This window comes from Camelus ferus, chromosome 17, assembly GCF_009834535.1.
Source record: "Camelus ferus isolate YT-003-E chromosome 17, BCGSAC_Cfer_1.0, whole genome shotgun sequence".
NCBI classification, from domain to species: domain Eukaryota; kingdom Metazoa; phylum Chordata; class Mammalia; order Artiodactyla; family Camelidae; genus Camelus; species Camelus ferus.
The window spans coordinates 32,220,161-32,243,438 of record NC_045712.1 but is presented as its reverse complement, the minus strand read 5'-3'; the positions used below and the strand labels follow the sequence as shown (position 1 = coordinate 32,243,438).

Genomic DNA, 23,278 nt, shown 5'->3' with positions numbered 1-23,278 from the left:
CTTTCCTGCCCTCTGCCCCTGCCGGGATGGTGTTACATCTGCCTGGATAAGTAGGTCACCACTGTATATCAGGAAAGTTCTTATTTGCAAGCAACAGGAACCAGTACAGCTGATTTGAGCAGAAAAGGAAATTGTTGGAAGTTTACTGTTTAGGTGTCAGTAACCAGAAGCAGACTAAACAACCAGAATCCAAGGCTATGCCACTGCAGTTAGAGGATCACACCCAAGTGGTGTTTTAAATCCCCGCTGGCCTTGCTTACATGACAAGAACAGGATCCTGGTGGCCAACCCATCACTGCTGTCTTTGTTCTTTGTGTCATTTATTTCTAATTCAAAATCCAGGACAGGGGTGCAAATGACCAAACCCAGGTCACCTGGCTGTCTTCCAGCTCTAAGGGAGACTGAGCATGAGAGTAAACAATGTATCTGGTATTTTCAGCTTGTATAATGGGCGAAAGGCTCTGTTTCTCACCGACTCACAGAGTGGAAAATTCCCCAAATAAAAAAAATAATTTCAGATCAGATGCTTGGAAGGTTAAAAATGACAACAACAAACAAATTCAGATATGGAATTAAAGACATGGAGTAGTTAAGGACCTATATTTGGAGTGATTCAGACCTGAGTTCACATCTTGAGCAAGTTACTCAATCTTTCTAAACTTCAATTTTCTCTTAAAACAAAAATGTGGAAGACAATACCCACAGGTAGCTTGTGGTACAAATGAAATGGATAATACAAGTGCCTGGCAGATCCTAAACATTTTCTAAAACTACGAGTAGCACCATTTTATTATTGTTACTTATTACACAATTTATTGTAAAATAAACATGGAGAGTATTAACTAATATTATTATGGCATTGTGTCACATTTATTATCTCAACTAAGCATTTGTTGATTCAACAAACATTCTACATATCAGAAAATAAACTGTCAGTAGGGGGAGGATATAGCTCACGCTCTAGAGCACATGCTGGTATGTATGAGGTCCTGGGTTCAATCCCCAGTACCTCCTCTAAATAAATAAATACATAAACCTAATTATCTCCCTACCCCAGAAAATAAATTTAAAAAAAAAAAAAAAAAAAAAAAAAGAACCTTTTAGTACACTTTTCTAAGAAGAGGGGAAAAAAAAGCCCCGAGGCTTATAAAGCATAAGCAATGTACCAAAAGCCACTCAGTTAAGAGTTAACGGAATATTATTCAGCCTTAAAATCATTGACAATAATATAGGTGAAACTTGAAGGCATTTTGCCAATGCAGTAAGCCAGACAAATAGACAAATACTGAATGGTATCATTTATATAAGGAATCTAAAAAAAAAAAAAAGTCTAACTTATAGAAACAGAGTAGAAAAGTTGTTGCCAGGGGCTGGGGATGGCAAAAATAGAGAGGCTGGTAAAAGGGTACAAACTTTCAGTTATAGGCTCCAACGTATAACATGGTGACTGCAGTTGATAATGCCATATTGTATAACTGGAATTTGCTGGAAGAGTAGAAGTTAAAGGTTCTTCTATCCCTCACACTCAAAAAAGGTAAATACATGAGGTATTGGATGTATTAATTAATACAATGAAAAGAATCCTTTCACAATGTATATGTATATCAAATCATCATGATGTACACTTTAAATATAACTTTGTCAATTATACCTCAAAAAAACTGGAAAAAAAGAGGTATTAAAAGTGAGATTCCAACTCAAGATTATCTGGCTCAGAAAACTATATTCTTAATCATTGAAATACAGTATCCCTCAATATGTTATGCTGTAAAATGCTTAACACAAAGGAATTATTAAATAATGGTATGTATTCTAACCATGACTATAATGCTTACTAGATATTATTTATGTGGTATACTATACTTCTAACTGCAAGGGTATTAAGGTGCAAATTCATGCTGCAAAACATAAAAAGCCTCTGTGGGCAGCTATGGGATAAAAAGAGCAGGGAATGAGACTTCTCACCTCCCAGCCCAGAGTTTCCTCAAGTCCGTTGTTCTTCACCCCCTTTATAATGTGGGATTAATGCCTTCCCCACATTCACACTGGGCAGGGAAATCCATCCATATTTCCAGGTTTATACTGAACCTCCACATAGTTTATCATCAATTTGGAGTCATCAAATCAAAGATCTAAAGAGTCCACTAGCATAAATGATCTACGGATAGAAGTAAGGGGTAGTAGTAGATTATTGGAGGAGCCCGAACAGCTTTCGGAGTTGCCAAAGGTCCTCTACTCTCAGAAGAAATTTTAGAATTCCAGAAATAAAAAGCAAAGTTTGGAAATAAATTAAAACTGAAACTAACAATATCTGCAATGAATCAAGTAGTTATTATGGGCCAGGCTACATACTAGGCACTCTGTAAACATTAGAGCTCATTTTTCTGCAGTCCTTTTCAAAGTATATAATACTGTTTCTATTTCATATAAAAGAATATTGTATCCAAGCAGATTAGTGCCTTGTCCAAGACCACATGACTAGGTTACAAGAAAATAAGGACAAGTTTTAATGGTCAAAATGGGGATGGATGCTATAATTAGACGATTATGGCTAATCAAATAAAAATATTAAAAATTGTTCTAATATATTGTTAGGATTTCTTTAGAATAAGGTGGATGCCTTAGTGAATGCAACAGTTGTACACATTACAGTCTCTTTAATTCATTACTCATACAAATCTACTTTTATATTCTCGGTGACAAGGAGCTAACTACTGATGAGGCAGCTTCTTCAATTTTTGGACAGCTCCAGGGGTGAAATGTGGTAATATCTTACTGCCTGCAATGTCATCTGGGTCTCTCTGGGGGAATAAAGCAGAACAAGTAGCCAGCGTTCTTGAAAAATGGATACAATTTCAGTTTTTCAAAATACGAGTGTCAGATTCATTCACTGCACCAGGTACATCTGTCAAATGGCTTTGCCCATTTACTAATGGACAGCACAATGCAAAAACATGTTGGGTCATTTAAAGCACTCAATGTCACCTCACTGGTACTGTCATCAATATAATCTGTACTGGCATTTTGTCTCACCCTGACTTTAAGGATTGTGTGGGGAGATTCAAGTCCTCAGACCATGGACTGATCACCTCTACTCGATGTAGGACTCTCTGTTTCCAGATCACCTCTGCTCGATGTAGGACTCTCTGTAGTTTCCATACTACCCAGGCTGACCAGATCAAGCAGGAGTCCCAGAGTTTAAAGTTCTAGCTGTTCTGGGGGAAACAGGTTATGCCCCACTCCCATAACCTGTCACTTCCTGCTACTAGCCTCTTCTAGACTATCCTAACTAATATTAGTATTTCATGCTAAAAATTAATTTTGCTTATATGATGGCAGGCATACAACCTTAAATGCCATTTTTATAAATAAGGCAACCACCAATGGAGTGGGGTTTATGGCCTTCTCTTCTGTAGACACAGCCTACCCTATAAATCTCCATTCCTGCATCAGGGAACCATGGATCCCTTTAATCCCTTTCAGAGGGAACCAATTCTTTCCAATCGTAAGATGAAATAAGGATTAACATTCCTATACTGCCCAAAAAGAAACAAATTACAAAATGCAAGAGAGGGATTTTCCATGTTTTTGTGTATCAAAAGGTTTCTGAATGGACTTGACGATATCGAAGAAGTTTGACACACAAAATAAAAATAAGTAAATAAAAAAAGAAAACAAACTGTACTTATAACAAACATATAAGAACACACTGATATATAAAAATTGTTATAAATCAATGAAGAAAAATGGATAGAGGTCATAAAGTTACAAAAGAAAAACTATTAACAGTCAAAAAATCCATGAAAGTATATTCAATTTTGCTATCATGAATCAAAGAAATACAAATAAAATGATTCAGGTGTTATATTTTGCTCATTAGAATGGCAAAGATTTTTAAAAATTGATAATACTAGTATTAAAATAGTAATACTGGTACTGATGTCTGCAAGAAACTACACTGGATGATAATTGCTAGCAGAGAGGTAATGTAGTGTCACATTTCTGGAAGACAGTACCAGAACTGACAAGCAGTCAGTCAAGTTCTAGAAATCCATTCTAAGGAAATAAAGAAATGCTCAAAGACATATGAACAAGGATGTTTCTCTCATCATTTAGAGAAGCAAAACAGTAATAATCTAAATGTTGAGCAGTAGAGACTGGTTAAATAAGTAACAGAATGCTGTTCAATCATTAAAAATTAGGATGCAGATTTCTGTTAGGTGATATGGAATCATGCTTATATTGCTAAGTAAAAAATGTTATAGAATGATTCTGTGGTTTGTTATAATAATCAAAGATATTTTATGCTTGCATTGTTATTTATATGCACCCCCTCACAAAAAAGTCTCAGAAGATACCCTCAAAAAAAAGAGATGATTGATCAGAATTGGGATTTTGATGTATTTACTTTTTTCTTTAAATCCTTTCACTTTTTAGAGTGTCCTGCAGTAAGTTTGTGTTACTTTTACAATGAAAACTATTTTAATTTTCAACAAAAAGTTTTAGATTCCTCTAATTTTCCATTTATTTTACATAATATCTCCGGGTATTTGTGTAAAAGAAAAATCAGTCCTTTTTTTTGTATCAATCTAATTTTACTTTTCACAAATTCACCTTTTGAGATCGGTAAACGTTTCACAGAGTAAAACTGTTAGGGTCTGAGTATTCTGTTACCTTTAAAAGCACTGGAAACTTTGAAATAATTTCTTTCACACTTTTCATATGAGACTGAGGTGAGGGTGGGGTTGCAGGAAGAAGGGAAATCGACAGCAGGACCTTGAACTAGGAAAGAGAGCAACAAGAGGCAATGTGTACTCTTTTCACAAGGTAGAAGCCCCAGGTGTCCGCTTATACTAAAATACACACATATACACACGCATACTTAATCCATTGTTTCTTAAGCTAATCGCTCAGCGTGGCAGGAATGAGCAGCTGTTAGCTAGACTTTAATTAGCTCCTCCAGATGGTAGAAGCATCACTAGAACTAAGCCAGGAACAGCATTCATTCTCCATCTCCACTTGCATCTGGGTTTGGTTCCATCCCAAAGAATGTGACCAGAGGTGATCTGAAGTGTTTATGTCTGAAGGATAATGACTTGATAACTGAGCTGGCAAATTCCTCTCTCCTTTCCCTTATGAGACAAATGTACAGCCACATGATGAAGGTGGTGGGTCCCTGAACCGCTGAGCAGAAAACTGACCCTCAAACCACCAAAGTCCATACTGAACGACTGAGTGAGTGAGAAATGTACTTCCGCTGAGGTTCACACTTTATCACTTAGTGTTTAAGTAATGCATTTCTTTCTTTAAACCTCAGTTGCCTTATCTACTTTTTTTTTTTCGCAAAGGCAGGTTCTTAAATTTACAGATAAGTCATAGAAGACTGTTGCTTTATTTTGAGATGTGAGTCCAAACATGAGATGAAAAGAAGGGTGAGAACCCAGAGAAATGCTTTTGACAAAAACAAAGGAGAGGCAGCATGCTGAAGGATGTTTAGTTATAACAAATTCAGACAGAAGAAATGGATGGGTGGTATCTAACAGCTTTGCTCAAAGGCATTTTGGAAAGAAAAATCTGTGAAAATGCAGAGAGAAGGAAAAAGCAGCAAAGACATGAAATGCCTACTGGTCCCTAAATGGATCTTATTTCGAAGAGATGCTTATTACTTACACATGTACCGTAAAACTTCTCTGTCCACTCCTTCCAGAATTTTCTAAAGCCTGACAGAACATCTGCAGAGAGAGGATGTCATTCCAGGATAATAAACTTCAAGTTACTAAATTAAGATCAAAATGTCCCTAACCTTGAACAGTTTTTCAAAGAGTTTTTAGAAGAAAGGAACTCTCCAGGGGGTTGTATAATTATATAATTGTACCCTTCCTAAGAGGCTATTTACAGATAAGTAATGCTTCCCATCCATTCTTTAAAGTAAAATAGATGAAATAAAATGGAGTTTGGGGACAATATTTGGGTGGGATAGTGGGGAGGAAATCTGTGCAGACACAGGTGGCCACCTAATTAGTAACACTCCCTCCTTATTCCCTACTGTCAGAGCCCTGGTTTAGGAGACCTTGCTATCCTTAAGGCTAAGGTGGCCAGTTTAAAGCCCCAGCTGATGAGATGTAAGTGGAAGCCTGCTGACCGTTTGTGGCAAATAATTTGCTCCCTGATTTAGACACTGCCTTTTCCCCACTGTCTTTTCTTTCTTCCTGCCTGAATGGTTGGAATACTATCGTAGATTCAGGAGTCACCATGCGACTACGGGGGTGGCAGGGACATGCTAGAGATGTGACAGCTGGAAGATGTAGGCAAACTAGTCCCCTGGTGGTGCTCTTCAGTAGCTGGGCTAACACTACAGGGACTATCTCCAAACTTCCTGCTACATGTGGAAAGTAAGTGAAGTCTTACTGTCTCTTAATTACTAACTGATAGGGAATTCTAACCTCAGCTTTCTAGAACCCTTTTCAGTATCCCATAGTCATACTCCAGTTCTAGACTCTTAGTAATCAGATATGCTTAGGGTAGAAAGATGAGTGGGGAGGGCTGGTTCTTCTGGAAGCCCTGATACCCGCCTCCACCACACACACACACAAATGGGTAACACATTTATGTCCACTCATCCTTCTGTCTACACTCAGAGGCCAGTCCCCACAGGGAGCCTTCACTGATAACCTTGCACTCCTCTCCACAAGCAGAATAGATAAGAGTGTGAGCTCTGGAATCAGACTTCCTGGACTTGAATTCTTTTTTTTTTTTTTAATGGAGGTAGTGGGGATTAACCCAGGACCCTATGCATGTTCTCTATCACTGAGCTATACCCACCCCTCCCAGACTTGAATTCTTAACGTGCTACTTTCCAGTTTAGGACTTGGACACATAATTACCTTCTCTGGACTCCTCCATAAAACAAGAACACTAAGTAGCACTGACATACCTCACTGAAAGGATTAAATGAGCAAATGCAGAAAAAAATATTTTATAATTTTTCTTGTGTCAATCAATTCTAGCTATTATTGTTACTTTTGGCTAGTTTAGGGTAGACTCCCTTTGCTGCCCCCCCGCCTCACCCCCCGCCATGGTTCTCTGTGCACGTCTCATTGATGGTACACACAATCCCATACTGCAGAGTTTGGGAAGGCGGTTCTCAAACTGTGGTTCCTGTGAAAGCAACAGCAGCAATACCTGGGATCTGGTTAGAACTACAAGCCTACTGATCCAGAAAACTCTGGGGTTGGAACCCAGCAATCTGTGTTTTAACAATACTCTCAGGCATATCTGATACTCACTAAAGGTTGAGGACAGCTGAGAACATCTGCTCAGACTCTCCTGGACATGTTTATCAAAAATAGAGTTTCCAGGACCTTATTATACTTGACCAGTTGGAGAAGGGGTCCAGCAATTGTTCCTGGTTAGCATACCTGTCATGATTCTTCTGCACATTCATGTTTGAGAATCACTGCCATTTTGAATGTGTGGTTCACTTGTCTGTTTTCCCAGTGGACTTCACCTCCTTGCAAGGAAGGACTGTGAAGATTTGTTGTTGTTGTTTGTATTATTATTTTTCTTATGCTAATTCTAGAACCTCTAGGGTACACTACAATCTCAGGCACCAAGTAGGGGCTCATTAAACAAGTATCTCAAGAGTCTTAGCAGAGTTTCCAGATTAATTCCTTCAGAAGAAGAAATACTACACACTCACAAAAAAGCACCCTTTGAAAGTTTAAATTTTTTAATTTCTTTGCCACTTCCTTTCTTTTGATCATTTTGAGTAACATTTTTAATATTAACTTTAAAAAATGTATTTTGGTATTTGCCATCCTTAGAGAGACAGAAACAAATAAATACAATTAAATACTTATTTTTCTAAAGTCTCAAAACTATAAGGAAAATTAAAGCAATTATACCTTCAAGTGATTTTTTGGATATGTTTCTAATTCCATACTTCTGATGCTATTAAAGATTAAAACTGTACTAAGACATTTGAGACATGCTATATTGGTGTTAAATGAATTTAATTTTGTGTAAAGTGGCAGAAATATTTTCTGCAGCAAACATACCTGCACATACAAAATCATAGCCACAAATCTAAAAAAAATCAAGCTATTGAATTAAATATGACTGGTTATTTCCCTGCTGTGTGTGTGGATCTGCTAATATCTTCATTTGCTACTTACTAGCAGAAGCCAAAACTTAAATCTACGTATGTATTTATATATATGTATGTATATCCTCGAATTTAAATCATTCATATATATGAACGAAGTGTATATATACACACATATATAACAACTGTTGATATATGGATGAACAATTACAAATTAAGGAAAGCATATCTGGTGGCCTATTTTTTTCCCCATGAATTCTAAAGAACACCATTTTTCTACTCTTAGCGGTGGAATGTCAGTCTACCCCGAGGGTTGTTTAATGAGCATAGTTGAGACACCACTGGTTTAGCCAATAATGTCTTACCAGGGGAGGCCCTAGTGCCATTGTCAAGAGCTTATCCACAAGTGAGATAAGAAGGTACTTGTTTAGTTTACACAAAGCAGGGTAGAGGGCAATGGGAGGGAGCTGCTGATGATACATGATGTCCATATACACATAGCATTAACAAGCCCATAATTGCACCCATTTTTCCATATCCAAATCCAAAGCCTCTATATTATTAATCCCAGGCAAAAATGGTAAGATGCATGTGTGCTGATGGACCATGGCATCAAGATGCCTGTGGACTTATCTGAGTAGCTCTTGGTTTTGTCAGTGGGAACAAACTCGGCTCCCAGCACCAAATCCCCTTCCATACCAGGCAAACCAGTCCAAGTCTTCTCTGACTGCCGGGGTGGGGGGGAGCGCTCACCCTACTGTGATATCTAAACTGCCTTTACACATAGCAAACATTCACTATATGCTGAATGAATGAATGAATAAACTTTTGTCATATAACTGACTTGTTTGAGAAAAATTCCATTCAACAGGCTGGCATTCCTCCCTACTGTTAAGTGTGCAATCAGACAAAAACTTAATTATCAAATGTTAGAGCTGAGGAAATTTTAGAAACTATATACTTTGCTCTCACAAAGTTATACAACTAATTCAGTGGTAAAAATCACCAAGAATGATTTAGGAGTGAAACACACCTGAGTTCAAATTCCAAGTCTACCATATTTGAATGAGCAAAAAACTATTTCTGAGGCTCTGTTCCATGTGTGCATTATAGGACATCATAATAATACATACTTTGATTATATGATCATCAGGGGATTAAATGGTATGATTAATTTGCAATGGTCAGTCAGGTAATTTGTACCTAGTAAGCACTCAAGACATTAGCAAATATGAATAGGGGAGAGATGAAAAAAAAAAAAAACTCAGGGCCTGGCCTCAGGGGTCATAATGACTTTCTTCCATTCAGCCTACCCTCTTCCTGTTAAGAAGAAGAAGAAGAAGAAAAACAAATTAGGATAAACATTTTGAAAATAGTTTTAAACTTCCTGAATGAATGGAATTATAAAAATAAAATGATCATGAGTACAAGTTGCTAAGTAGAGAAGTTTTCTGAGTGAACATTGCATTTAAGCAGAGTCACTTTTAAGTTTTTTGGAAACTTTTTTTTCTCGTCAAATAATAAATGCTTACTATAGAAAATGTGGAAAAATGCAGAAATGTGACATGACTTTAGTTCTTTGTTAGTTTTCTGCAAAATCAATTTATGGCCCTAAGATGTACCTTCCCCTCCAAACCCCATCACTGCCAGGAGCAAATATGATTGTAAATGGAGAAGTCAACAACAGATCATCTACAAGCTAAGTTACAAGCCAGTGAATGCTCATAGGTTTGATAGAGAAAACTCAGATTTATCATTATATATAAAAATAATATGACAAACTAAATCTTTAAAAAATTTCCTGAAGATCCATAACCTCTATAATAGTCCTGCAAAAAGTAACCAGCTAGAAATGTAAGTAAATGCTTATAATAAAGCATCTTCTGTATAACCTTTGATGTACTACTGACAAGAACAATTTAACAAAATGCAGATAAGTATCTGCAGGTGTCCTAGAAGAAGAACAGCACAGTCAGATGCTACAGGGGATAACTGTACTTCAGGATGAGTAAGACCTTATACTTGACCTCAATAAATTAACATTAAATAGAGTGGGTGAGTCATGGGCGGAATGTCAGAATACTAAAAGGCCAAGGTGAATACCAAAGGAATATGTGGGGATTCTTAAGAAGGAAATAAAGTGTTGGTTAGTTGATTTGGGCAAGGCAGAAGGCTGTAGGTGCCCGTTGGCTGGTCTCTGAAGAGGTCACTTTCTCTCCCTCCTGGTACTGAGGTTACAGTGCCATGGGGAATCGAGTAACATGGGAACTAAGAATCTTTCTACTCTCACCAGAATGGCTGGAAGCAGATTTTCTTGCCAGGATGTAGTGTAATAATATTTAAGAGCCCTTAGGGTCAGAGAGGTAGGGGCTTGAATATCCTGTCTCCATCTCTTGCTGTGGGTCAACCTTCTTACCTTTTCAACATCTCAGTATCTTTAAATTGGGGATGGTGATCATGTCTCCTACCTGGCTGTGAGAACGTGATACAGTGCATACACAGGGCTAAGTTCGGTGCCTGGAACACAAGGTGCTAGGTATGGTTAGTGCAGTGACAATGATGGAAAGATGATGGCGGTACTGGTCAGTGTTGAGTCCACCCCCCAGAACAGGCTCTGACTAGGAGCAGAGTTAAAGCACCCCTGGGTTCATGAGGCTTTACCTAAAAAGCAATGCTTGATAAATGTAGGCTGGTTGCCCATATGATTGTGTGCAATTTAAGAAAAGAAAGGGCCTCAAATTCACTCAACTACTTAATAATATTAGTAGTGGTAGTACTCAAAGGAGCTAAAATTGATTAAGAGCTTACTATATGCGAAACAACATGCTGAATGCTTTCAAAGGATTTACTCACTTATTAGAACACTGTTGTCTGGTAGGTCCTGTTATTGTTACTCCTTTCAGATGTCAAGTAGGGCTTAGAGGGGTTATAAAAGCACCTAAGATCCCACAGTCAGTACATGATGGAAATGAGTTCAAATTCATTCTGTCTGACTTGTTCTTCACACTGAAGTATGAAATTAAGCATACTGCCCTTTGTCTGATTCTCTTCTGAGACTTGAATGTTCCACTCAGCCCCCTGGGTGAAGAAGAGAAATTACTTCTCCTTGACCCTGTTTGACCTCAACATCCAACTTCCCTTTTCAAAATAGGGACTGTTTCAATGAGCAGCAATGAATGATGGGTTGTGGTCCAATCACCCTGATGACTAGGGGTCAGACACCAGAGGAAAAAATGCTCCGTGACAACTCTATGCTCGAACAGAAACAAGACAGGAGATAATGGAACGAGGCATAGGGAAAACAGCATTTGGCATTGTGATAATAATAACAATTATTATTATTAGACTTTACTGAGCTCTAGGCATTGTATTAAGTGCTTGGCAAAAGTAACTTCATTTTAACCTTGAAACCCAGTCCTATGAGGATGGAATAATATTATCATCATTTTATAGACAGGAATGTTGAGGTCCAGGTAGTCAGGTAAATTACCCAAAAAAGTAGGGTTAGCAAGTGGAAAGCAGGGATTTGAACTCTGTCCAGCATATACACTCCTAATCATTATGCTATAGTGCCTCCTGAAGACAGAAAAATTCCAATGACTTTTTCCCATTACCCAGTCCTGGACCTCAAACTTAAAATAGTCCGACATCAAGAGAGAGCAAGCTTGGAGTTGCCACTCTTTATTGAGTTTTAATCATTTCAAAACAATGTATTTGCTCATAAGATGCAGCTCTGTGATAACCTTTTGAACCAACTATCAAGCAACAGGAAACAAAGATTTGACTAACAAAAGTATATCCTTGCTTATGAGGAAGATGGGACAGCATAGTTGATACTAGGCTTAACTATTTGGGAAAATGTGGTCCCAGTAGCATACACGCTGGTACCTTTCCCCACCTACTAAATCCAAGAGCAATAGTTCATTTCTATGTTGCTTTTCATACTTCCATCCTATTCACCCCTGTCAGTCATCCTCTGGTCTCTTTCTTTGTCCATTTCTGTACAGAAAGATGCTAAATCTCTGCTCTCTGATGTGAAGAGGGTGTGTTATGAGAGGGAGCCATGGTACTTCAATGTCTTTTTTTTAATCTTAATTCTATTATGCCAACTCCACTGAACTTAATTATAGTGAATACAGAATTACACAATTACCCTCTGTCCTATTCTTCAGATGCTATATTTTGATAAAATTTACTACGTGCTGCTCTCCCTGTGAAAACTAGATGAACACTAGAAATGGATGTGTGTTGATATAAAATTTGTTATAATTACAATTAAAATATAGCTTACATAATGATAGTGTTAACATAAAATTATAGATGTGTAGAGACAACGTGGTCATGCATTTTTTAGTGTTAAGTGCAGGCTTAGACCAATATCTGGTGGCGGAATGAATATGGAACAGAATTTTGGTTAAGCTACAAAGGCTGTTTAAGGAGTTGCAGAGACCTAAGGGGAACTCAAAACCAGTAAGATAATATTTCCCTTGCCATGTTTTCAATTGTAAAGTGAAAAGAAGATGCAGGAATGTCTGGTGAAATTGTTCAAAGTAGAGATGGACAAGTATCTATTTTTCCTTGAATACCTGGGTAACCGATTAAACTCATATGATTAAACTCATATGTCAGTAATGCAAATTCTCAACTGAGTCTGATGAGGTATAAAATAATTATACATATATAAAGTTGCACTAGACAGTTCAGAATTCTTCTAATTGAAAAGTGACCCTATCACAACTAACGTAAGCCTTCCAAAAGATGGTTACAACTACACTATCAGAGTGAAAAGTAGGAGGCTGAAATGTTTATTCTAAATGTTTGTACTTATGGTATCTTAACTAAAACAATGTGTCACAAATAATACTGAAATAGTCGTGACACCATTTTATTTAGTTTCATTGCAAAAACAAACTATAGGTATTTTTTTCATTTCGGATAATTGCTTTAGCTAATAGTCATTCAATGTTTTGAGAAGACAGAGTGTTAATTATATTACTTCATCTTTAAAACAGCACTTCCGTGTAATTATTCTTAATATCACCATTTTATTAAAATGTATCTTTAGTTCAGACTTTTATTCAGAACCGCAGATTTGTATATTCAGCTGTGCATTCAGCATCTCTAGTTGGATGTCAAGAAAACATCTCAAACCTAATGCCTCCAAAACTAATCTTTAATCCCCCAAATGTGCTCTATCTTAGGTGGTAGTAACCTCACCTTTCCAGTTGCCCAGGCCCCATGATTTGGATTTACCCTTGTCCTCTTTCTTCCTTTCCATTCTTACATTCAATCCGCCAGGAAATGTCACAGTCTTCCCAGTGTACCACTTGTGGGAACACCAGCTGCTAACAGCCTGGCAGAAGCCACTGACATGTACCTTGTAGACTCCTGTAATCGCCTCCTGAGATTCACCCTGATTCTGCTCTCTCCTCTATACTCAGTACCACAGATACAGTTATTCTTTTAAAACAAGAGACACATCATGTCACACCTCTGCTTAAATCCTACCCCTGTCTGCCTACACTTAGAATAAAAGACAAAAAGCGTATGATGGTCTCTGAGGACTTACCCCAACTATCCAATCATATATCTGACCTCAAGCCCTCCTGCTGCCCCTTCCTCCACAGTGATCAAGTCTGCCAGGGTGGCCTTCCTGATGTTCCTCCAAGCTGCCAGGCATATTCTGCCTTCGAGTTTTGGTATCGGTTGTTCCCACTCCCAGAGAGTGGTCTCCCCCTAATCCATTCTGACAACTCCCTCACTTCAAGTCTTTGCTCAAACGGCAACTTATGAAATCCACCCTGACTACCCTATTTAAAAATAGAACCCACCTGCACACCCCTCTAGCATTCCCAACCCAAGGTTCCTCAGCAGCCTTCACATTGTTTTCCTTATCCCGTAGTGCCCGTCAACTTGTAACATAGCATAGGATTTATTTATAATGTCCATCTGTTTCCACATAAGAGTGTAAAGAGAGAGGGAGGGAGACAGACAGAGATAGAGAAAATAAAAGTTCTTGTCTATTTTGTTCATTGATATGTTCAAGCACGTACAACAGTACACAAAGAAGATGCTTGATATGCTTAATATATATTTCTGGAAAAAATACAGATGAGGAAACTAGTAGTAAAGCTCAAAAAGCTAAACTTCCTAAAGGTTCTGCAGCTAAAAAAGGTCACAATGGAATTCAAACTTGGGGATGGCTAACTTCAAGTCTCTTAGCCTCTCTATTATCTTAAGTCCATGTAATTCATGACTTATTTTAATCAGTGCCATGGAAACTGTCATTCCACCCAACAGTAACACTAAAGTGTTTATTTCTTTCTCTCTCTCTCTCTGTATATATATAGAAAGACATGCATATATACATCTATGTAAAAAACACCTATCTATCTGTCTATCTATCTATTTTCCATTTAAACAAAGGAAACAGAGAAGAGTGAATTCATCACGGATTATTATGGTAATTTTACAGCAAATTTAGCAACAGCGACATTTAAGCTATAGCGATATTTAAAGATAGCGTAATACTTATAAAATAATAGCTTTTAAATGTATTGAACACTAATCACATGCTAAACTCAGCGCTAAAACATTTCCATGCATATTTTGTGCAATCCTTCTGATGATTCTATCAGACATGCTTTGATGTTACTCTATGAGGCGCGTCTCTCTTACTGCCAATTCAAAGATAAGGAAATTGATGAGAGGTGTGTTACCTGTTTGATCAAGATGAGACTGGTAGTAAGTGGTGAGTATGAATTTAAACTGCAGTCTCTCTAACTCCAGAATTTGATTCTTAATCCTGACATGAAAATTCTGAAAATTCCTTTGGTAAAAGTATGGTTTCTCCTGGAAAACATCCCCCATTATGTCTGCCTGTGCTAATACTTTCAGAACACAGTTAAGTTTAAGATAAACATTTAAATAATACTTTAACAAATGGAAATATTTTCATCTAAACAATAACTCCGAGAGGCAGGCTGAGCCCTCTGTAATGGCTTAGTTGCTATCTTCCACCAAGAACAAGAGAAGGGATCGGCGACAGCAGAGTGGAGAAAACACACCCAGAGACAGAGAATTCTGTAAGTGACCAATTATCAAACTATTAAGCCGCAGCACTTTCATAGCAAGAGGCAAAATAATCCATTAAACAGAAAATTCTCCGACCCTTCACTCCATGGCCCACACAAACATTAATGCTGCATTTATTAGGATGTATTTCCTGTGCTCTATCAACTTGACTTTCAGCAATTGTATTAATACAGTCCCCTCAGCTTGCACATCTATCTGAATGACAGATTTCCTCACTTGAGGTTGGTAGAGTGGAGTAAATGAAATAAAGTTTAGGAAGAACCATCATAATCCATAATGATGGGCACTGAATCAGGACAAGAAGAAACATCTCTTCTCATTTATTTGAATGAAAAGTCTACTATGTATTTATTGCTCTGTACAGGGCTACCAGTTGAATAATGGAGAACAAACATCTTTCATTTGGAGTTAAGGATTTGTGTGCTCAAGTTTCCATGGACCTACAGAATTAATCTTGATTTAGAAGTGAAATAAAGCGTTATTTCTTTCTGTAAACAGATGTGGCTAAGCAATGGGCGACCTTGATGTCTTTAAACCACTACAATTTCAGGGTAAAGCACATCTTTAATTAATTTAAGCACCTCTTTATTGGTGCAACAATGAGCAGTATGAACAGCAGTTAACAACCTGGGCACTGTCAGGCAAATCTAAATTTGAATCTAGACTTCGTCACTTATGAGCTCTGTGACTTGGGGCTACAAAGATCACTTTCTTCAGTTGTACAGTGTGGAGTATTATATCCTCTTTACAGAACTACAGTAAGGAGTAAATGTACATGGCATAGTGGCTCATGGGAAGGGCTCAAATTAGTACTGTAGTCACTACTAGAAGTACTGAAAAGAAACTAGAATTTCTATTCTTATAAAATGAAATATGTGTCCTATATCACTGTAATTTCACATCATTTTACTTTTGGCCTTATAATTTAATAACTCGATCCAAGAAACATTTAGCGGTAAATGTAATTGAATGATCACTTGTCAAACATAAAATATCATAATATAAAGTATGCTGGCACAATACTCTTCTCAGATAATCATTTCCCTGTAAAAAAGATTTTATGTTTTGTTATTAACTAAGTGCATAGAACATATATATTTACTGTGCCACCTGGCCAAAGGGCCATTAATTACTTAGTCTAGCTATATGTTGCATAAATGTGTTCTAATTAGTAATCATATATGCAGTTTAACTGTTGGGGAAATGTGTTCGAGATTGTTCTTTTTTACCTACTTAAAGTAAAAGAGGGTGAGAAGTAGAGTTAGGCTTAATGTATTTTGTACTCCATTATGCCATGAAAATGCTTCTGTGCTCTGGAGACATCAACAGAGGATATGTTTTAATGAAAGGAATCAAGTGTGGTTCTAAAGCTTCCAAATAGGAGGTTTACAGGCTGCAGTTTATACCAGAAGTATCTACCCTCTCCCAACTGCATCAAGACAGGAAAGACATGGTCACAAATGCTTAAAGATAATAGAGTAAATGTTGGAAAGAGTGGGAAAGGATGCAGAGTTCTGAGTATCCCAAACTTGGACTAGAAGGATTTAATTTAAAGAAAACATGAGCTATTATTTTTCACTTAAGGAATGCCAGTCAGCAAACCTGCCATGAATGTAGGAAGCTAGCTATTGTAGCTATGGTGCTTTCTACTGCACGTGATTGAAAACAAACTGAAAAGAGTCTAAGGCAATTTAAAAACAAAACAACAACAACAACAACAACAACAACAACAACAACAACAACAACAACAAGAACCACTTCAACAAACGAGTACTGAAAAATTCAGGGATGCAGCCATATTCAGAGTCAGCTGGATGTGGTGTGGGAGTTCCAGAACATCAACAGGGTTCCATCACTCAGCCCTGCTTACCTCTGCAAGACTTTATTTTCAGAAAGTCTCTTCTTGTGCAGGATGGTCACTGAGAGTCCCAGGGTCCTATCTCCCCAGCTTAGAAATTCCAGAGAGGAAAGACCATTTTTCCATTTTTCTCTGACAGGAAAGTCTTGGGGAGGAGTCTGATAGGCTTAGCCAAGGTCAGATGCCTACACCTGAGCCAACCACCTGCTCTGCTGGAGCTCAGTCCCTGGTGACTCATCCATCCTGGAGCCAGGGAGGAGGCAGGATGTCATTATCTGGCAGTTCTCCAAGAAAAGCCTGCTGTTTTTGCAAGATGAAAGTGGACAGGACATTGGATAAAGAAGACTGTATCTGCTTCTGTAAAATCCACAGTCCTTACTCCCTGCCCTGCATCATGTGACCATGTAGTAAGCTGACCCAGCAGGTCACTTTTCTCACCACCAGCCTTGATATATATGACTAAGGACCACACTGGTAAAAAAATATGGGAAAAGTCTTTGAGTATGGGAAATCAGCTAGATTGATGTTAACTGAAATAGCTGGGTGGAAATGTCCTTTAAAAGTTGCCCCAAACTCACTCAAAATCCAAAGTTGGATCTGGAAATACCATGTCATAGAAGTATGACAAGAACAGGTTTTGTCCATCCTAAACTATGACACAGAGATTAGAGACTTCAACAAACCACATTTATTTAAAAGAAAATAATCAGGTAAGAAAAATGAAGCCTAGAAAAATTAAGTGACTTACTCAGGGAAACACAGGTAATTAATGGCAGGATTGAGGCCACAGTATACGTTGTGTAATCTGGGTACGGTCTTTTAAATCCATGACACAATTTATATATAAAAGAAATGCAGCACTTGTGACTTGTTAAACCCTAAATGTTTATGAAACTGACGTAAAGACATCCATTATCTCAAGTATTCTTGAAGACAAAAATGTCCAAAGACATCTTAATTGTACAGTATGTATACATAAGATACATGTGGCGGTATCTTCAAATATAGTATGTGCCTGTCTCTACTCCTTCCCTCTGTGCTCTTTTAAAAGATGCCCCTTTAAAAATTGCCCACTCACCATCTGTTAGGTAAATTTCCTGAAACACAGTAAATTTGGAGACAGAAATTGTCATAGAGACTATTCCAAATGGCACTGACACCTATATTTATGAAATTTTTTTTAAAAAGTAAGTTAAAGTTTTTTTTCTTATTTCCCACTATAGTAACACCACATCATCCTAGGTGCCCAGTTCTATCCAATTACATAAGATAGAGAAAGAGAGAGGGAGAGGAGAGAAAGAAGAAAGGAAGAAAACTAGGTACTCATGTATAAATTGTTGCCTCCAAAGTTTGAGAGTATATCCAAGTTTCAATGAATGGAAGGTAAACATCTGCAAATTGACAAATGTATTTCCATTTATGGTACAAGGTCCACAGGTTGACATTTGCAATATGCTCCCACAAGGGTCAAGTTGACCACTTTTTCTATCTAGCTGCTCTTGAGAGAACAAAACAATTGAAACAGATTCCATTCAATTCCAAGTCTATAGTTTAGACCATGTCACTGCACATGAAATATTGTTCATTCAGAGTCAGGACGTAGCAAGAGTAATTTATACTCTCAGAGTGTTTGCTCTCAAGTCAATAGCAGAGAAGCCTTGAATAAAAGCGTTCCCATTACTTTCCACTATAATATATCTTACTTATAGCCCATGAAACTGTGGTCAAGGGAGATTTATTCTTTGGACACCATATTATATAAGCTCTCCACTTTAAGCAATCCCTACTCAGTGATTAGTTTTTAAATATGTTACTCATGGTCAATATTAATTTACATTTAATCTTTCTTAGCATTAGGAGAGTATTATTTTGTACAGGCTCAGAAACAAATCTCCAGAAATTCCTCCCTAATGCTTCTTTGAGGCTGAAAATGCATTGCAGGGCGGTTGCAGTGACTTAATTCTAGTTGGCAGAGCCCTGGCCACACACTAATTTCATTAGCCTCAAATTCCTGGATTCGAAAGATCCCCTGGATATGATTCCTGTCCTCTGACATGTCACTGACTAACCAGTTCAGTGTGCACATAGAGGAGAGAGAGAAAGACTTGAATAGTTCCTGTCTTTGCTCTCCACCAGCAGACAGATAAGAACTCAAAGTCATAGACCCTATTTACATCTGAGGAGTCATTCTTGCCCAGGTCCTAATTTTCAGGAAAGAACTTCATTCCAGGCTTTGCTGGCAGCGGTGGCATTTGTTACATCTATTACTATCTCATTACTCCCTCCTGCCCCCCAGTGCTTAGCATCCCTCATTTAAGTCACTAAGTATTCCTTCCCCCAAGCCTAGACAGACGTTTATCTCACCATAAATTTATATCTCAAATGATAGGTTTGGTATGGTCCCCACAGCAACCCACAGGGCCAGGGAGAAGAAAACTCAAATCTCTGGAGAGCTAAGAATTCTATCATTTAGAGGAGTTTCTTTTATATAGGGCAATCTTAGTTGAGTTGAACCCTGCAACCCCAGAGAAGATTCACCTGCTGTTCTTTTCCTCTCTCCCTAAATTGTGCCTTTGAACAATGGGTCTGTGTTCCACTATTCTCTCTATTCATTTTGCATACTTAAAGAGTCTAGGAAACTGGGGATTGGACTCACATGCCAGGTGCTTCTAAGATCACATGCAAAAAAAGGCTACTGGAAGAGATGGTTGGAATCTATCTCTATACAGTCCAGCACAAGCAATGGTTAACCAGGATGCCCACACCACGGGTTATATCCAGCTTGCAGCACAAGCTACAAGTTGGTGCATTCCTCCCACTACCAGCCTCTTCTCAATAAAGGCAGGTGAAAACTGGGGGTTCTTTTTCCCTCAGCTGTTCAATCCAACATGAATAGCTGCAATTTGCAAATTAGAGGAAAATGACAGTGTTTTCTGTGAATGGTTTTGGTCCCAACCCACACGGCTAACACTGGCATTCAGTTCCTTTCCTTTCCAACCCAGGGAATGGGGGAACTAAGCATAAGGCAAGCGTTTTCTTTCCTTGCAAGTGGCTCAGGTCCACACTGCCAGAGAAGCAATCAGCTCCCCCTGGAATCTTTTCCAGCAAACACAATCCTTCAGCCTAGTCTGCGATCTCTCTCTTGACTTTAAGATTTCGCTCTTTTTTAGGCAGGCAAGCAGACCCATCTGCAGTGCTGCCCAAGCTCTGAGTGAAGAGAGAAACAGGCAGCAAAATAATTAAGAAATGGGAAACAGCACATGTGCCTTCAACCCCCAGGCTCCAGAGAAAATGCTGTGAGTTACCCAGTGGTTCTCAGGTGACCTCTGGCCTCATCCCTGCCTGCAACACTGCCTCCTCAAGTTGTCCAGTTCTCAACTCAGAGGTAAAGGAAGTGCTTCTGGGTTTTGCTTACAACCCAGGCTCTTCCTGAAAGCATCAACTCAAGGTGAAGGCTGCCCCCAAAGCACTTTTGGGTTTGCAAACATCGAGAGCTCTCCATGATGGCTCACTCAGGAGGTGTAAGGGATGATCAGAGGATCACAGGGGCCATACCAGACTGCCGCCTCACAAACACAAACTTCACACTCCTGGGAGCTGATGCAGTGACAGCTTGAATCTCATAAGGGGTCCCCTCCATAAACCCAGCACCATTAGGGAAAGCACTGGAGAGGGAGCCAAGTCTCTAGATGGGGGAGCATAAGGCCACAGGGCCAGCCAAACATCTGGAGAAGGGATTAATTGAGTTTGGGTGCTCCCAGGCAGGGAGAGAGCTATGCATTAGGAAAGGATCAAACAAAATCAGTTGAACAAAAAACTTGGAGGTAGGGGTAAAAGAGAAGAGAGGCAGAAATCAAAAAGGAGAAAATAAAAATAGTGGGAAAACAGCAGGGAGAAAGAGACAGTAGGAAAGAAAGAGATACAAAGGGAGAAACACAGAGGAACAAGGAGAAGGGAACCCACAGTCACGCCGACCCTGAAAACTCAATTTCTCAATCCAAAAGCCATCCATTTATACCCAATGCAGCACAGGAGCCGTGGGGCTGAGGCTTCGGGCGCAGGCGGCGAGAGAGCACTGCAGTAGAACCCACCGCTCAGCTACCCCGATCTGCCTTCCTCCCATTTTCCCCGTTGCCCTCCTGCGCCCGGAGCAGGAGGACCGCCGGGCCTTAGCGCACGCCCTTGCCTCTTTCCAGGAGCCTTCTTGCCTGGCTCCGGGGATTGTCCTAAAGGCCCAGGATTAGGGTTGTGGGGGATGCGCTAGGGAGGTCGTGGGAAAGGATGGGCGGAGGGAGGAGGCAGAGAAAGCGATTTTGTCTCGCAGTTAGCATGAGCTCATCTCTGCGCTCTGAAGTGGCAGGAGTAGAAAGCTGATCGCCCAGCTCCTGCCAGTGGCCGGATTGCAAATGCAATTTAGAGGGTGCAAACAACTGCCCAGAGGAAATCACCTGGGGGTCAGGTCTGCGGGTGGCATCCCCACGTGGGGAGCGTCCCCTTGCCTTCTGCCCCATGCCTTCTCAGAGACAGGCCACAGATCGGGAAATCCGACCAGGGAGAAATGGGCAATTAACATCCAAGTGTTGGTGAAGACCTAACCCTCCGTTTAAGTAGCGCCTTCCTAAGCTCTTCTCGAAATTTTCCAAGGGAGCTGTGGCTCGCCGGGCGGCTTGGGACTGGAAGCTGGGGAGTTGAGAAATGCCCAGTTTCAAGGCGTCTTCTCATCTTTCGCATGCTTTGCGCCCAACCGGCTCTCACAGGAGCCCGGCACTTTTACAAGCCTGTTTTTGGACCATATTTCACTCTAATGCAAACCCATTTAAATCATCGCCTTGTTTTTCGCAGATTGCTTCTTGTAAATGGGGCCATAAATCCAAGATGTCAAGCCGGATGGAGTGGAGCGCGAACAAGGGAGAGATGGAAGGGAAATGAACCAAGCAGGGAAAAGTACCTCCTCGAGTGGGATGGGAGGGATTCGGCAGGATCTCCAGGGTGGAAATGAGCGAAGGCTGACCTGACCCTGCACCCGTGGAGTCCAAGCCAGCTTTTAGGATCAAGAGCGTGGGGAGCTACGGCGCGCTCTGCCCCGCAGGGTGCGCCCCCCTACCTGGAAAAGCCTCAGGATGTTGGCTACCATGATGGAGACCGAACTCCCCGAAGCCCCAATCACTCCAACTACTTTCTCCGGCTTGACGAAAACCGGAGGCTCGCCGTTGGTGCAGCGCACGTCGGAGGTGTCCTTCTGGATGAGCGCCTGGACGAAAGTGAGCGACTGTTCGAGCGCATAAGTGTCCCTGGAACAAGTGTCCAGGATCCGCGCGCCCAGCGTCACGTTGGGCAGCAGGTTGGGATCGCTGTTGATCTGGTCCAGGGCGTAGAGCATCGCTTCCAGCCTGTGGATCCCATTCTCCCTCTTGATGTCGCCGCAGGGCACTCCGCTGGGACCCTTCGCGTGCACCGGGAACAGCCCCCCGAGGGTGACGTCCCCCTCGATCCGGATGGAGTGCGGGGCGTACATCTCCTGGCCGCGCGCCGCCGCCGCCAGCGCGCACAGGAGCACCTCGAGCACGCAGCAGGGGAACTTCATCAAAGTCAGGACGCGGAGCAGCTTTCCCAGCTGGACCATGCTGCTCCGGCTGCTGCGGTGGTGGCGGCGGCGCTGGAGGGAACGGTGGCGGGCTCGCAGGGGTCCGGGCCCCTTGAGGTGAGCTCCTCGGGGGAAGCCCAGGGGCTCCCGCAAGCGTGTAGGGTGGAGGCGCCCGGGGAGGGGCAGCCAGAGAGGGTGGGGGGTCCCACGGCGCCTGCCAGCTTGGGGCACCGTGCGCTCTCGGGTTTCCCGGCCGGCGCGCCGCGCTCGCGCTCCGTGGCTTGCAGCTCGCGCTCTCCAGCACTGGGGAGAGGGCACGGATTGCTATCGCTTTAAATGGTCGTTCGGCTCCCTCTCCTCCTCCTACTCCCTCCCACCCTCCCTCGCTCTCTGGCTCTCCCCACCCTTCTCAGCGCCCGCCCTCCCCACTGGTTTGCATCATCACGCAGGGAGGGGCTGCGTGCTGAGGTAAAGGGTGGCGGGGGGCAATGGGTGGGCGGCTGAGGAGGGAGGGGGGCGGAGTGCCTCGGACTGGGAGTTTCGCGTTCCCCAGGGAACCTGGGGATTGCAGGTCTCAGGCGAGGGCTGAGCTCCTGCTCCCGTCTCAGTGGAGAAGCCTCTGGCTAGGTCGCCTGCA

The 23,278-nt window shown here is 40.7% G+C and overlaps 1 protein-coding gene across 11 annotated transcripts in view; it reads right to left on the bottom strand.

The window, feature by feature from the left end:
* Positions 1-22,906, bottom strand: part of GRM7 (glutamate metabotropic receptor 7) — a 769,980-nt gene extending 747,074 nt beyond the window's left edge. For 7 of the 11 annotated variants that reach the window (XR_004312244.1, XR_004312243.1, XR_004312246.1 and 4 more), the window contains exon 1: positions 22,162-22,750. Coding sequence is in view for 6 of the 11 variants with exons in the window: in XM_032458836.1 (XP_032314727.1) it covers positions 22,162-22,680 (519 nt within the window). In the remaining 5 variants the exon portion in view is untranslated. Of the gene's footprint in view, positions 1-22,161 lie in introns of all 11 variants that reach the window. The other 4 variants (XM_032458841.1, XM_032458839.1, XM_032458837.1 and 1 more) reach the window with 3 other exon arrangements.
* Between the last annotated feature and the right edge of the window lie 372 nt (positions 22,907-23,278).